This window comes from Hylaeus anthracinus, unplaced genomic scaffold (genome assembly GCF_026225885.1).
Source record: "Hylaeus anthracinus isolate JK02 unplaced genomic scaffold, UHH_iyHylAnth1.0_haploid 11994, whole genome shotgun sequence".
Taxonomy (NCBI): domain Eukaryota; kingdom Metazoa; phylum Arthropoda; class Insecta; order Hymenoptera; family Colletidae; genus Hylaeus; species Hylaeus anthracinus.
The window spans coordinates 12,009,576-12,025,597 of NW_026534341.1; the positions used below are offsets into that span (position 1 = coordinate 12,009,576).

Sequence of the window (16,022 nt, forward strand, 5' to 3'; positions counted from 1 at the left end):
TTAGTGATTCAAGCTTTGAAAGTAAAGATACCAAAATATCCTTGAAAGTGGATCAGTCGATCATCAATCCTTGAAAGATCAGTGTTTGAATTCTAATTACTTTCCTCTTGGATGCCCTCCTTTAATTCTATTTAATTTTCGTTTCATTACAAGTTTTAAATACTGCAATTAAAAATACGAAATAGAAAGGTATTAAAAGTAACATTGTCATAAATTCTCACAAAGGAAACTAGATAACCTAAGTTCTGGTCCATCTCGAGAAAATGTTGATTACGTTCTAACAGAAGCGAATGTCCAATTAAAATTAGAACGATCCTTTACATTATGGGATATTAATAGAGACAAATGGGAAGGTTTCTAACTAAGTTTGTCGTAATCACAGGTAAAACAAACAATGGGCGTCTTGTGCAGATGAATAAGGTGCGCATCTAAATTTAGTGTCCTATCAATATGACTGTCCAATTAAAATTAGGACACTCTTTTCGATTATGGGATAATAATACAGACAAACGGAGAGGTTTCTAAGCACGTCGTAATCGCAGGTAAAACAAACAATGGGCGTCTTGCGGATTTGATTAAATTTATGGATGTTTCAATTTAGTGGCCTAATTAATATGAATGCTTTTTGTCTCTTCGCTTTCACAGATTTAATGTTACGTATAATAGTACATAATAGTATCGTATAAATTAGGAGTTAGGTGCACAAAAAATTGTATCATATCAAAACAAAACTGAATGGTTCAACGAAAAACTATTTTACAATTTTAATGCTAGTTCTTATCGAAAGAAATGCCCACTTCGCAATAGTTTTACTACTACAATAATTTTACAGTGAATTCGATGATATCTATAACACACGACGCGTACCTGTCGTTCACGATTTTAAATGAAAGGCGGTAAATTCAAATTAGCGCGCGCCGTGGTCAGTATTTCGAAACGATTTAACGCTCCTACGCAACAAGCGGCAAAACAAAAATAAAAATATGGACAGATACCTCCGTTGTGACTGACAATTGCTGCAGGTATTGGAATATCCGGAATCCGACACCTTGGCATTTTCAGTGGATATCTCTTCCATCGTTCTACTTCCTATAATGTTCCTCTGAGACGATATCCCTTTGGTCACAAACACTGTTGCTAAATTAAATGAACTTTGTGTTGGCGCATTTCTACTGTTCTTAATATTAAACTCGTTAAAAATCACGGAATAAAAGTTTTCACTTTATGTATTTAAAATTGTTAAACGACGCACCACGCGAATGATTTAAACGCGAAAATAGTATAAAGTTAACGAAGAAACGAACGTTTTCACTAGGTTCTTGGTAAACGCGAAAATAAACCACACCATGCTGCGTTTCAGTCGGCGATATCTATGAGAACTGAAACCCCGACGAGCATCGCGTATCTTTCGCGCGTAGCGACCGACTGTTCCGCATCGCACAGCACGTTTGGTAACACGTGAGCCGTACCCCCTCTATTTCTCTGTTAACCTATATCGATGCGAAACGTGCCCCACTTAAACCTCTCGAACGATGAACGCGATTAAAATAGCCTACTCCTCGCAGTGATGGGCAAAACCCTAGGATTCGAATAAATCTAAAGTCTGCCGATATGTTTGCCTCTTTTCCTCTTCCGAACATTTCCCAGAGGAAAAAACGAGACAAACACATCGGCAAACTTCAGATTTATTCGAAGCCTAGAGTTTTGCCCATCTCTGACTCCTCGCAACTTTCCGCTGGGATTAGTCTGAAAAAATTCTAGTGGCCCGAAAATTCTTGTTTACAGGCAATTGCGATACCCAGAAACGAACCTACATGAATTTACCGCGAAAATGATAGAGCTTTGCTTTTCAGCCGCCAAGAAAATATATACAAGACTCAATATTGTTCCGTGAAGCGGAGAGATTGTTTGGATATTTGTTTCTTTTTTTTATTTTATGAGATTGAAGAACTTTATTGATTATTGTACCCATTTCTCCTTGTTTATTATAAATCACAGGCTTGTACACGTGTTTTCTTCCATGTCACATTTAATTTGGTTCGCATATATGAGATCTTTAGCTTCTTAAATTACATTCTTTATATTCCTATTGGGGCTTACGAGTCCTCTTTAGCTTGGGTACCTCGGGATCGTTAAGCCCGTACTGCAGCTACAATTAAAGATAGCTACAGCCCCTGAGGGAAAATGTTATGCGTTTATAAAATTATAGAATGCGTAACAAGGTTACCAAGGGTAAATAATAAAATAATTATACAGTACATACCATTTCACGAGAAAATGAACTCTGGTAATAAGACTACGTGCGATATTCGATAAGGTAAAGCATCGTAATAAAGTTATGCATGTAACTTATGTAGGTATAAAAACTACAGTTCTGCAGGGTAGAAATATATAAAGTAATTCAAGTGAAATATTCTTTGTATTACTTATTTTTGTATTTATTCTTGTATTACTTTAGATTGCTACGTTACAAAACATAAATTATATAAAATACATTCAAATGTTGGCGCGCAATCGACGCGCCATCTCGCGGTGAATACTCTGAACTAAAATCCCGACCTCCGTACAGCGCACCACCGGGAAAATGTCTAAGTTTGTCCTCGAATAGTTCCTTTCTCCACCGTTAAATGGCGCCATTAACTAATTTTAATTAAAAAATAGCGTGAAAGCACATATGTTTATGTGCTAAGCAACCATTTGATTCTGCAATTACTATCGTGTGCATTAAAATTGTTTTAAAACTGAATTTTTTTATTCTTTAGTTAATGGCGCCATCTAGCAATTGAAAAAGGAACTATTCAAGGACAAACTTAGACGTTTTCCCGATAGGGGCGCTGACCAAATTCCGAAATTAGTTCGATGTACTACCGCTAGACGGCGCCAATTGTATGGTTTTTTTTATCGACAATTATCGATACATTATCATAATGTTGGTAATAACCATGCAGATGGCGCCATCTACACTATTTAAACATTTTTTTTAAATAGTTCATATGATATAACGCAGTAATCTAAAATAACACATGCACTTGTGGATAGACAAATGTTTAAAGGATATGTTACTTTAATCACTTTATATGTTTTTACTGCGTCTGTAGGATTCGGACTAATATGTTATCTTTTTATAGAGAAAAAACAATTCCCGTCTGCGAACTCCAGTCAACCTGCGACTCTACATCGGACGATTCTAATTCATCTACTGAAGACTTCCATCGACCCTGTATTGGGTAACATTTATAACTATAAAAACGAAAAATTAAAAATTAATATTGCTGTCTTAACAGCCATAAAAACGGATTTCCTTTAGTTCTTATTAATAATACAATATTTATATAAAAACTATTCCCACGATAAATAAACAAGAATACATTGTTTCGTTATCTCAAATAGAGCATACAGACGACAGCAGTATAACATTATCAAAATACAATACCATAGTAATAGAATATAGAGAAGTTTCTAAAAGTGGTTTTAAGATTCTATTTTATAATAACAAAATATAATATAAATATAAATGTAAATATAATTCTAAAATAGTGTAAAAGCACATTTGTTTATGTGCTAAGGAATCATTTGATTCTAATATTACTATCTTGTAAGTTAAAATTGTCTTAAAACTGTATTTTATAACATAGTAATCTAAAATAATACGTTACGGTCACTGGCTTCGCTGTGGAAACGCGCGAAATTTCAATTAGTTATGTGAACATTCAAAGTAATTTCTACATAATATATAAATTCTAATAAATTACGTTAGAATAGACGATCTAATTTTTTTAATTTGTTACTTTAAAAACAATATATTTAACTTGGATAAGTTGAAAAATGAATACACATTGTTTTAATACTTCAAGAAATATACATGTTCTTTGAAGAGAGTATGGAAGGGTTAAGGGAGGGTCGTAACATAACATATTGTTTTTATACAAAGATCGTTTTATTGTACAATTGTTATGAAAATATTTTTAAAAATATCTAAAAATTAATAAAGTGTAAATATATGCACTATAAAAAAATTAAGCACAATTGCTTCCCGATTAAATGTAACATTTTTAGTCTAATAATAAAAGAGAGAAACAATATAAAATTATAATTTATTATACGAGTCTTATACGTCTGATATATATATATATAATAATATATATATAATATATATATATAATATATATATATTCAGAAATATTTTACTTTGCTATATCACAGTCATCAGGTACACATCTTTGAATCCTTCAGGGATCCTGCAAGTGAAAAGAAAAAACATGTCAGGTTAATGAGTAATATAACACGTAAACCAGGACACTGTTCAGTGTGAAAAAAAAATAAGTGAAAGTCAGTGTAAGGTTTGAATACTTAATGTGTATTTAATATCATCAAACAAGTCAGTTACAGTCTCCTAAAACATCATTCCGTATGGTCATTAAGTAAAACAGTCTAACACACGTACAAAAGTGTCCATCATAAAACGTTTATGTTGTGCGTCAATCACTGGTGTTTGACAAAAATTGTGATTATGGACATAACATCAATTGCCTAAGAAAACGTATTTTTCTTGATCACATTGAACCTAATTATAGAAAATAACATGCTGATATATTTTATGCAAATATATCTATTCACGTTAACATACGTGAAGCGAAGTATTTCCAAAACAAGATGTACTCGCGTTTCATTGAAAAATTTGATAGTTTTTTTTAACTCGAAATTATCAATTTCTTATAAACTAATTTCGTCTACAAAAGGACATAATAAAATATTATATCCAGTAGAATCGATGATTTACAATCATCCGATATAAATAACTATTATTGTATCTAACCTACAATAAAATGTAAGATACGCTTTACTAAACTTAAATTTTCGAATTAATATATACAATTCCAATGAACAGAAACATTTTCCTTGAAAAACTTACTTTGCGTTATTTTTCACGAAATAGCATATATTAGTATGTAAAATTGCATCTATAAGACTACAAGAAGTTAAACTTCTTTGGAGAATATATCTTGTTTTGGAAGAAATTCTATGAATTATCTTTATTACGACTTATTATCGTAAAAATATTCCTTGATATATATACAAGAAATAAATTACTTTACGTTTTCTTCCATGTTCGGTACAGCTAATAAATGAATAGTACAGAACTATTAAATACAAATTATAAACGAAAATTGGTTTTACTAACTTTAAAGCACAGGTTATATTTTAAAGCCTGCGCGAATAGTTAGCAACAATATTTGCAATTAACAATAAATATTCTTTTTTTCTGAAACAAAAACATATATTTTTGAGAAGTAATTTCATCTTTTGTTTCTTCCCTAAATCTCATTTCTCTTGATTTATAGAGGATATATCTTTTTTCCGAAATTTGGCGGGAAAAATTTTCATATGAATATGATTTTTATATAAAAGTATAGATATATAGAAATCCTCTTACCTCTGGCTAATACTTGTAGTATATTAGGATAAGAACAGTGAACACCTCAAATATATAGTGTTACATAACTTCCTTATGCTAAAGGAAGAAGTTTCGAATTTAACTAGTTTTATGTGTTCTATATATTTTTAAATTGAATCTTTAAGATCACTTTTCGCACAGGCCTCTTAAAATAATAAACTCAGGAAGTCACGTGTATGTGTAACGATATGTACGGATAAAGTAAAGTATCGTTAAAGTTTCAGTAACGTTGAAATCGCGAACGTATGCAATAGTTAAAAGTAGATAGTTGGAGTAGTTTCCTTGGATGCGGGCCCGACGTGGTCAAGTGAGTCTTAAAATTCGTCTCATTTATTGCGTGCGTCCAGCTTGTGTATACCAGTCAGTCTGTGAAGACAAATAGAAAAATTACATTTTCTCCTGTTTTCCGACTAAAGTAATCGTCAGTTACAACGTCAGGGTGTTAATATTTAAATTGCCTCTCCCTTTTTCTCCTCCCTTTTTCTCTCTTTGCCATGTGCTCATCGATCTACTTACGAGGTATACAAAAATATTCAATTTTCATCTTCATCCATCCGAAGTCGTTTTCTACGATCTTCGCCGACGTTTCGCTCTTCAGCTTCTAACACTTTTAGTCGAGAACCACAAATTTCTTGTCCATGTAGAACCTATCAGAAAGATTAACCATTTTACGTTTGAATCGATCTTTTAAATGTATTTTCCATTTAGTGAACTTGATGTTTAAAGTTAGAAAAATATTACAACATACGTCAATTGCGTCGTTTGCACTTTCCACGCTAGCATACTTTGCATAACCACAATTTTTCCCTGGCAACATATAAACGTCTATAAGATTTCCAAATCTACAGAAAGCATCCTTCATCGCGTATATGGGTGGTACTGGAGGCCCACATACAATGAAACATCTTTTAGCAACTTCTGCATCTATACTAGCCATAGGTTGTGCAGGTGGTAACTTACTAGACATTGAATGTTCTAGACCTATTATTACATAAAACTATAATTATCCAAGCCCAACTGAGTATTACCATATGGTACAGATCAGTGTTTCTAAAACACTTTTGTATTTATTTTTATTCGTTGCTTTAGTGAACAAAACAGGAAATGTTTAAATGTAAAAAATTTGAAACCATTTGATGTTTCGATGTTTGAGAAACACTGAAATAGATAAAATAATCTCTCACTTGGTGCAGTTAGTCCTGCAGCTTGAATTAAAGATGTAGCTTGAGCAATTGTTTCTGCCAAATGTACTAAATCTGTTCTAGCATTAGTTCCACCTGTAGAACTTCCAGGTTTCACAACTGTTTTTGTTGGAACACTTGATAAATCTGGTTTAACTATCATCCTATGACCAGGAGGATATTCAAAACCATGAAATTTCTCTTTTGCATACGCTGCTGCACTAGGATTTGAATACACTACAACTGCCTGACCTCTTGGCATTCTACATCTGACGTCATTTTTCAAATGACAATAATCTAAACCAGGTACAATATCAAACAATTTCCATAATTGATCTTGATTTAATATTGGATGAGCAATTACTTGCAAATGTGTATATCCTTCAGAATTTGGATAATTTGTAGCAATTTCTAAACTAACACTGCTCTTTCCAAAATTAGATGAACTATAACCTCCACAGATACTATCATAATGAGGGGATACTCCATTATTATATTTTACATCAGTATGCTCAGGTTTAGGTTTTTTTGGTTCAGCAAAGACAGCTCTATATTTCCTATCACACTCTTCAAATGCTTTTGCAGCACTAGATACTTTTTTAAATTTTACATAACCAAAACCTTTAGATTCGTTTGTATTTCTATCTTTGACTACAGTTGCATATTCAATAGATCCAAATTTGGAAAATTCTTGTTGAAGTTCGCTGTCAGTCATAGATTTAGGTAATACACAAAACAAACGAACCCATCTTTCTTCTTCATTTGTTTCCCTCACGGAACCCTGATCTCGACTACAATAAATACATACATTTACATGTTTCTGCACAAGTGCAATCACAAACTGACACTTAAAAGATAATTCAAAATACTATTTGACATCTTACTTGGAAGCAATCATTACTTTTATAGGTCTTCCAACTGAGCCCAACATTTTTCCATTCATTTCTTCGAGGGCAAAAGCTGCCTCTGATGTTTTCGAAAACTTGATATATGTGACTCCTACACAAACAATACGTATGACTTAATAAATATTTCTGATTATGTACACAAAATATGTGAACAGTGTCAGGTATAAGAGAGGTATATCGAAAAACTTAGGTACGCATAAAACACGCATAAACAGAAATAGAAAACACAGCGAAAGGATTATTGATTTTGTCTTTAAACACAAGAAATTACCTTTATTTTCGCCTGTGTTCCGGTCTTTAACCACCCATATATCTTCGATCTTTCCGAATTTTTCAAACGCTTTCCTAAGATCATCTTCTTCCAAACTTTTATGGCATATAACAAACAAACGCGAATTTGGCGGATCGTCATTTTTCGATCGTAAATCCGTTTGTGAATAATACGAATCTCGTTCCTTGTGGTCAGCCATTTTACAAATGAACGCTATGAGTGTGACTGAGCTGTGTCGCCCGTCTACGGTCAGTGAAGCAGACACGTTTCAGGGACGGCTTAAAAGGAGGTTCATGCTATCAATTTTCAAATGTTATTTTTCTTTTTTTATATTCACTTTATAAATTGTACAATTACACGTATCTATGTTTTTAACATAAGTACTTCGAATATTTATTTCCATCTGAACGCGAAGGAGGAACTTTTTTTTTTTAGAAAGCTCACGCAACTGAAACCGGTTTTAGAATGCATAAATCAATCTTCTTGTCATCTTATAATATTAAATATTTAAAGAACCATATAGTATAATTATACCAATGAATCGTATCCTAGTATTTCGCAAAAGGAATATTTAATAACGCAAGCTACACACATTTCTGATCACATTTCGTTTTATTTAACTTCGGTGATTCATGCCCGCGAAATTATTTTTATTTAGATTTCTATTTTAATCTATGCGGATACTGTAGATCTGTGCATTGTTTCTTCATGGATTCTATTTAAAAAAAAACTATGTATTTCATGAATTTTAGTATTTCAGTACATAAATACATATATACATATCAAGTTTGCATTATTTCGAAATGCGGTATTGTAAGTAATTGGAGTGAAAAATAGGTTAGGTTAAATTACTTCCGCGTAGTTTTCTCGTGTTACTCGTCAAATTAACAAGTCATGCTCTATTTTTTCGTAGTAACTTTCTTATATAAAAGAGATAGGTATGCACGCGATCAAATATTGATAATATTGATATACATAGGTATCTTCTGTATACAAATATTTTTCTCATTGTACTTGCTTCACAATAATTACAATAAAATAATAAAAATATAATAGAAAATAAACCAATGACAAAACAAGTATTACTTTCCCTTCTCATATATTAGAATAGAATAATCATATGTACAAAAATACATTTAATACATATTTTCAAACAAAATTGTACATTGTTCAGCATGAACTGTTTTTCCAACAATTTTCACAACCACGTGTACATCATTATAATGTATAGGGTGTATTGGAATATTTGTTAACCATAATAGTAACATCAATATAACACCATACGTGCATTCTCTCATATAATTTTACAAAAAATGTCTTAATCTCTTATACATCATATGTAGAAGCAGAGACATTACCACCGTGCCCTGTCCAATTTGTGTGTACAAATTTTCCTTCTTGGCCTAGTAATTCATAAGTGTGAGCTCCAAAATAATCCCGTTGAGCTTGAAGTAAATTTGCTGGCAATCGAGCAGTTCTATAACCATCATAGAAAGCTAAAGCAGTTGACAAAGCAGGAGTTGGTATCCCAAGTGTTACAGCTGTAGACACTACTACTCTAGCACTGGCTTGACATTCCTTCATTGCATTAGCAAAGAATTCGTCAAGTAGTAAATTGGAAAGTTTTGGATTTTTGTCAAATGCTTGTTTTATATTTCCCAGGAAGGCACTAAAACAATAAATCTTGACATAAAACATACTGAAGGAATTACTATTTAAATAGTTATAGAATTTATCAAACGATGGATGTACCTTCTAATAATGCATCCTCCTCTCCACATAAGAGCTATACCACCATAATTCAAATTCCAATTGTGAAGTTTGGCAGCTTCTCGCAGCAACATGAATCCTTGTGCATAAGAAATAATTTTGGATGCATAAAGAGCATTTTTTAAATGCACTAAGAACTGTTTCTTATCGCCTTGGAATACAGCATCAGGACCTTTCAATACAGAGCTAGCTTCTATTCTCTCACTCTGCAAAGCAGAAAGGCATCTGGCAAAGACTGATTCACCAATTAGCGTAACAGGAACTCCATAATCTAAGGCAGCAATAGCTGTCCACTTTCCAGTTCCTTTCTGACCAGCCGTATCTCTAATTCGCTCAAGCAAGAAACCTTTCTCATCCTTGTATTTAAGAATATCTCGAGTGATCTCAATTAAGAAAGAATCCAGTTCTCCTTTATTCCATTCATCAAAGACTTTGCTCATCTCTTCTGGATTAAGTTTCAAACCATTTCGCAAAATATGATATGCTTCACAAATAAGTTGCATATCACCATATTCAATACCATTATGTACCATTTTTACAAAGTGTCCAGCACCTGTTTCTCCAACCCAATCGCAACAAGGTTCTCCATTAGACTTTGCTGATATTGACTGAAAAATTAATATTTTATCAGTTCATTTGACTTCTAAATGTATTAAATAAATGATTGTATTTATGTACCTGAAAGATGTGTTTAATATGTGGCCAAGCTTTTGGATTTCCACCTGGCATCAAAGATGGTCCATATCTAGCACCATCTTCACCTCCACTAACTCCACTACCAACAAATAAAATTCCTTTCTTGTCTAAATCTTTAGTTCTTCTTTCAGTATCTTGGTATTCAGAATTACCACCATCAATTATAATATCGCCAGGGGATAGTAAAGGCACTAATTGTTCAATAAATGCATCCACAGCAGCACCAGCTTTTAAAATAATATATAATTATGTATAATTAGTTCCATTATGTTAAAGTAAAAAAATAATATAATATGTATCTTACAATATTAATAAGACTTATACATTTATTATCAATTATATATCTATATCTTATCATGTGTAAGTGATACAATGATATTGCAAGGTCAAAAAACTATCCTAGGGCAAGGTCAAATTACAATGTATTACCTTTAACTAAAAGCATTACTCTTCTTGGTGATTTCAATTTCTCCACCATCTCTTTCAATGAAAATGCACCAATAACTTTTGTGCCTTTTGCTTCATTTTGCAAGAAAGATTTGACTTTATCCGTGGTACGATTGTATGCGCAAACAACAAATCCATGATCATTCATGTTTAGAATTAAATTTTGCCCCATGACAGCCAAGCCAATAAGGGCTATATCTGCAACTCTATAAAACAGAATAAATTTTTAATAAAACTGTGCGTGGATCAAATATATATACATATATTTATGGAAAATGTTTTATATAAAAGGAAGCTCCTCAAGCTAATTGTAATATGATGAAATAGTGCCTCATAAATCACTGTAAATGTATTCATATTTCAATTAGCTCAAAAAAAAAAAAAAAAAAGAATTGTGGAATGAATTTGATAAAAGTATAAGCTTTAGATTTTTTGTATAAATTCAATTTGAACTTTAATTAAAATAATAGTAAAAATTACTTACGGTTTGGTCATTTTGTAAAAATTGTAAACACCGATAAAATAAAATATAATTCGTCCTCTTTGGTGTAATACGAAAGAGCAACAAGTGGTCGAATGATTTTACCGCAAAGATCGAGAGTGAACATTCATTCTCAAGTACCTTTAGCATCAGCCGACTTCCCGCTGGCCAATCGCGAGTCACCCAAGGTCAGTACAGAGTCAACACTATGTGAACACCACTACTATATAAGAATTTCATAACTGCACTACCACAGAAACATATTTTGAATGAAGCACATGCCACAATGGTTAATTCAAATTCGAACTTGTACTTTCCTTTTTATAAAATCGTCAGGGAAATATTTTAAATGTATCGAAAAGTGTGGTGAAAAATGTACATCATCATTCAGGAAAAGCTAATTACAGTTAGTGGTTAAATACGTATTACAATGAAATCTTACGTAATAGCCGTATTTTTCCTAATAAAAGAATGATGAAGCAACATGAATTGCTGAATTGTATAAAATAATTCTTTGTTGTAATAGTCGTTAGACTAAAATAAACAAATTCTTCTTATTCATATTATTATGACAAATATTTTTTTATATTCTAAAGAGTATTTTCGGGTATTGTCGAGAGATGATTGGACCGATCGAATGTATGGATGTTTTATATAGTATATGACAGAGCAAAGGAACAAATGGTACATTAAAAAAAAAAAGTATTCATAAAGTCAGTGAACACTCGTGATTCTTAATATTGTAATTTATTCTAACTGGATGCCACAGAAAGTGGAATTAATATTTACAATCTATGAATATTTATCGTTGAATGATCGTAATGCTAAAATTGCAAAGCATAAAGTTTCCTCTTCTCTTTTTATTAAGAAGATGAAAATGTGTGATGATTCAGCGAAATCGACTAGATCGTCTAAATGTTACACGTGCACTAACGATTTTCAAAGAAATCTAAGATTTTCGCGCGCTTCGCATGAAACACTTTCCATCCAATCAGTACATGTGTATCCAACCTAACGTCATTTTAAGGTATTGTCGAGAGATGATTGGACCGATCGAATGTATGGATGTTTTAATTGGAAACGCAACATGTCGCGATTTGCTTGATTAGATTAGGGAAGGTCCTCGTATATTTCTTTCACATTAGCGTTATACTTAGTGAATTTTCAGCAGTTTGCAGCAATTCTTAAGTATATTATTTACGTTGCAATGCGCCGATAATGTCGCTAATCTCTCAGAAATATGTTGGGAAAAGGTTTCATGGAAAGGTGAACATAACCCTACGACAATGAGATGCACCATTTCTGAAGCGAAATACATCCTTTTTATCGAGAATAAGACTGTACAGTGATACGATTAAATAAATATTATTGTCCAAGTTGTTTAGTGCTTCGAACAATATGGGATTATTATTCGCAAAATTGTGGAGTCTTTTTGGCAATGAAGGTAAATTCAATACATCCACTAACAGTATTGTGTCAGAGTTATTCGATTGCTTTGTGTATTGACATATAACTAATGTCAAATAGAATGTATTCATGTTTGATCATTTGTAAAGACAGCGAAAATTTGCTTAACATATTATGTAGCATGTAAATATGTATGAATAGTAACTGTATATTTGTTGCTTTTTGTCTCCATGAAATATTTATAAAAATATAGAAATAAATAAATTGTATCAGATGTTTTTGTCAAATGTAATTTATCACACATAATAAAATTGATAAGAAGTCTAGCATAGATAACATTATATTGACTTCATGATTGCTTTCTTGTAGAGTTCACATTTTGTAGAAAGCATAAAGTGAAAGTTTGTTCCAATCACTTAGAAGTTTATATAATATTTACAATTGAACATTTAAAATAGACATATGTACCTCTAATATGTACTATTGTAAATAATTTAAGACATGGAAATCTGCTTTGTGTTTATCATAACTAATTTTATAGTTAACTTATGTATCTGATTAAACCTTACATTGTCCTACTTTAAACATATGCTAACATATGTTTTCTCAGTTACTTCTTATGTAGTATTCTATGTAGTTTATGTACAATACAAAATTATTATTTATATAACATACCATTTGTATTTTATTATGAATTATATAATCACATAAACATTTTGATAGATAATTCAATAATTATGACTGTTCTGTTTTATTTTTTAGAACATAAAATAGTTATGGTAGGTTTGGATAACGCTGGTAAGACAACAATCTTGTACCAGTTTCTAATGAATGAAGTTGTTCACACATCACCAACTATTGGTTCCAATGTTGAAGAAGTAGTTTGGAAAAATATCCATTTTATAATGTGGGATTTAGGTGGACAACAAAGTTTACGAGCTGCATGGTCCACTTATTACACTAACACTGAGTTCATAATTATGGTCATAGACAGTACAGATAGAGAAAGACTCGGTGTAATACGAGAAGAATTATATTCTATGCTAAACCATGAAGAATTAAGTAAAGCCAATGTCTTAGTTTATGCTAATAAGCAAGATTTAAAAGGTAGCATGACAGCTGCTGAAATTTCTAGACAACTGGATTTGACATCGATTAAAAAACATCAGTGGCACATACAAAGTTGTTGTGCACTTACAGGAGAAGGGTAAATATAGAATTTATTTTTGTTATGCTATTCATGTATAAGACAAAACAAATTAATCATCCACAACATTCTAGGCTTTATCAAGGTCTAGAGTGGATTGTTGGACGCTTAAAGAAGACATGACGTACATTATGAGGATTCATTTTAAATATAATAAGATATTTAAAATGTAAAGTATATGTTTATATAAGTTACTGTGCCACTTTAATGATTGTACAAATGAAACGAGTATGAATGATCATTTTTCAAATGGTACACTAGCTTCATGCATAACTTAAAGTGTCACTGTATATGTTGATTACAATTTTTGCTGCAGACACTTAACGTATCAAATGGTGGACGGGTAAATTTTGTCTTATCTATTAATGTGATATGAAAATATAATGGCAAATGATTGTATCTATAATGTAAGAGTAAAATAATGTTTTAACTAATCTCTACATAAAAAATATTTAAGGAAATCATGTTATAAAAGAAATTCAAAAGATTTAAAATGTCAGGAGTCTTTTATGGAGATTATTATTGAATTAAGAAGAATCTGTATAGCAACTTTTTTTTTATCTGTCTATGAAGAGATGTATATTACGAACATTCTACAACAGGACTGCCAAATTAAATGTATTACGTATAATTACGTGTTACTACTTTTAACTATAAATACTGCATTTAAATTACAGTCTGAGAAGTATAAAATATTATTTTTGATTCGGTAATACATTTTAACGGAAATTCTGTATGTACGCGTGAAAAGTATAGAATTTAATCTCGATCCCGTCCACCTACGTTTATAGTAAACGAAGAATAGATAATTTATTGGTTCTATTTGATTGATATGCGGACAGAAACTAGTTTGCTCTGCGCGACTTCCAAAACTATACCTATGTACATAGTTTTTTATACTCCGCATTAATAGTAAACAATTGTAAAAAGTAAACTCCGATTTAGCACCAATTAAACCACATATTTTTCAAATTTCTGTGTGAGAATTTAAACAATTCATAGGGCTTAATACTGCATACATCTTATAAGATTTCATGGCTATGTTATTCAATTGATTGAACTAAATATTTAAAAGCAGAATACTAACTGCTCTGTGATATGTGGATTCAACAGTGAGACGGTTGTTTGTTGGGAACATTCACTCTGCATTCTATAAAAGAATGGTAACTATGTAGTAGAAAGTATGCTTCACATAAATACAAAGAGATTATTTTGTTGTAAAAGAAAACTGATCGTCTCATTGTAAATATTACGAATCTTTTTAATGCTTCAATCCATAAATATCCAATTGACAGCTGTCTCATTTATTTTATTTACTTCATAATTATAACGACTAATTTTTGTGTAGTTAGAAATACTCCAGTATTTAATATCTATTAAAATTTAAAATATTAATTGCATATGCAAAAGATCATTATAGACATTGTTAAGATCATTGTATGAAAGATAAATGCCGTCTAAGCCAGAGTGAGATAATACATTTAAAATTTCGTAAAAATAAACCGTAGTTTTCTCATATTGAGAAACAAAGCAATTAATTGTCTTATATATATGATACAATACTGCAAATTATAAACGATACTATTGTATATTCTCGTTAATAGTTTTTCTTATGTAACAATTCCGAAATACACAGTACAAGTTATGGTTCGTTTTACTTTATCGAAGGTTGTAAGTACACAAGTCACACCAGTCACATATGCTTGTGCACGTTTAAACTTCACAAATGGCATGATTTCATTTTTTAAGTTAAAAATTTAGGAAAATGTAATTGTATCGTTCATTATTAATGAATTCGTGTAATATAAATTGAATAATTGCGTATGAGGTCGATAATTAGATGAGGAGTGAAACTAATGTAAAATAAATTTATCAAATTTTCTTTTGCAGGAAATAGGCAAAGAATCAAGTATTGTAATTTTGTTAACACACAGTTTCCAATTTCCTTTGATTATGTTTTTGTTTTCGAATACTTCGCATTATTGAATCTCATTGACGACAGACATAACTTGATCATAGGTCAATGTTATGTACATGTTTCATTAGTTGTTTCATATAAAAAAACTCAAAATTTTCCAATTTATGTAATGAAATCTTTTAAATAATAATAAATATATTTTATCGTATTTTGTTTTGTACTTCGATGTACTTCTATAAAAAAGCAACCAATGTTCTAAGTTACGGGAAAAGAGGAGACGA

General features: G+C 31.3%; 4 protein-coding genes across 18 annotated transcripts in view; 1 reads left to right on the forward strand and 3 right to left on the reverse strand.

Annotated features, from left to right (window-relative positions):
• The window catches only part of LOC128888523 (period circadian protein), a 46,804-nt gene extending 45,204 nt beyond the window's left edge, over positions 1 to 1,600 (reverse strand). For 2 of the 13 annotated variants that reach the window (XR_008460282.1, XM_054145440.1), the window contains exon 1: positions 996 to 1,579. Coding sequence is in view for 12 of the 13 variants with exons in the window: in XM_054145440.1 (XP_054001415.1) it covers positions 996 to 1,078 (83 nt within the window). In the remaining variant the exon portion in view is untranslated. Of the gene's footprint in view, positions 1 to 995 lie in introns of all 13 variants that reach the window. The other 11 variants (XM_054145451.1, XM_054145445.1, XM_054145452.1 and 8 more) reach the window with 9 other exon arrangements.
• Positions 1,601 to 4,022: 2,422 nt separating this feature from the next.
• On the reverse strand, positions 4,023 to 8,371 carry LOC128888584 (RNA-binding protein 45). 3 transcript variants are annotated; one of them, XR_008460289.1, is made up of 7 exons: positions 7,816 to 8,371; positions 7,521 to 7,635; positions 6,640 to 7,427; positions 6,204 to 6,436; positions 5,972 to 6,102; positions 5,435 to 5,821; positions 4,026 to 4,238 (listed from the first exon to the last, which is right to left on the reverse strand). XR_008460289.1 is itself a non-coding variant. In XM_054145584.1 (6 exons), exons 1-5 carry the CDS (start codon positions 8,012 to 8,014, stop codon positions 5,989 to 5,991), a joined length of 1,449 nt encoding a protein of 482 aa, XP_054001559.1. In that variant the 5' UTR covers positions 8,015 to 8,371; the 3' UTR covers positions 4,023 to 5,821; positions 5,972 to 5,988. The 3 variants fall into 3 exon arrangements, 2 of the variants coding, with proteins under 2 accessions (XP_054001559.1, XP_054001560.1); XM_054145584.1 differs by having other exon boundaries at positions 4,023 to 5,821; XM_054145585.1 differs by lacking the exon at positions 5,435 to 5,821.
• Positions 8,372 to 8,895: 524 nt separating this feature from the next.
• LOC128888583 (6-phosphogluconate dehydrogenase, decarboxylating) lies at positions 8,896 to 11,392 on the reverse strand. The gene is made up of 5 exons (XM_054145583.1): positions 11,213 to 11,392; positions 10,711 to 10,934; positions 10,264 to 10,508; positions 9,568 to 10,193; positions 8,896 to 9,484 (listed from the first exon to the last, which is right to left on the reverse strand). Exons 1-5 carry the CDS (start codon positions 11,221 to 11,223, stop codon positions 9,142 to 9,144), a joined length of 1,449 nt encoding a protein of 482 aa, XP_054001558.1. The 5' UTR covers positions 11,224 to 11,392; the 3' UTR covers positions 8,896 to 9,141.
• An 826-nt stretch (positions 11,393 to 12,218) lies between these two features.
• On the forward strand, positions 12,219 to 15,961 carry LOC128888637 (ADP-ribosylation factor-like protein 5B). The gene is made up of 3 exons (XM_054145696.1): positions 12,219 to 12,653; positions 13,379 to 13,823; positions 13,898 to 15,961. Exons 1-3 carry the CDS (start codon positions 12,608 to 12,610, stop codon positions 13,944 to 13,946), a joined length of 540 nt encoding a protein of 179 aa, XP_054001671.1. The 5' UTR covers positions 12,219 to 12,607; the 3' UTR covers positions 13,947 to 15,961.
• Positions 15,962 to 16,022: the final 61 nt, after the last annotated feature.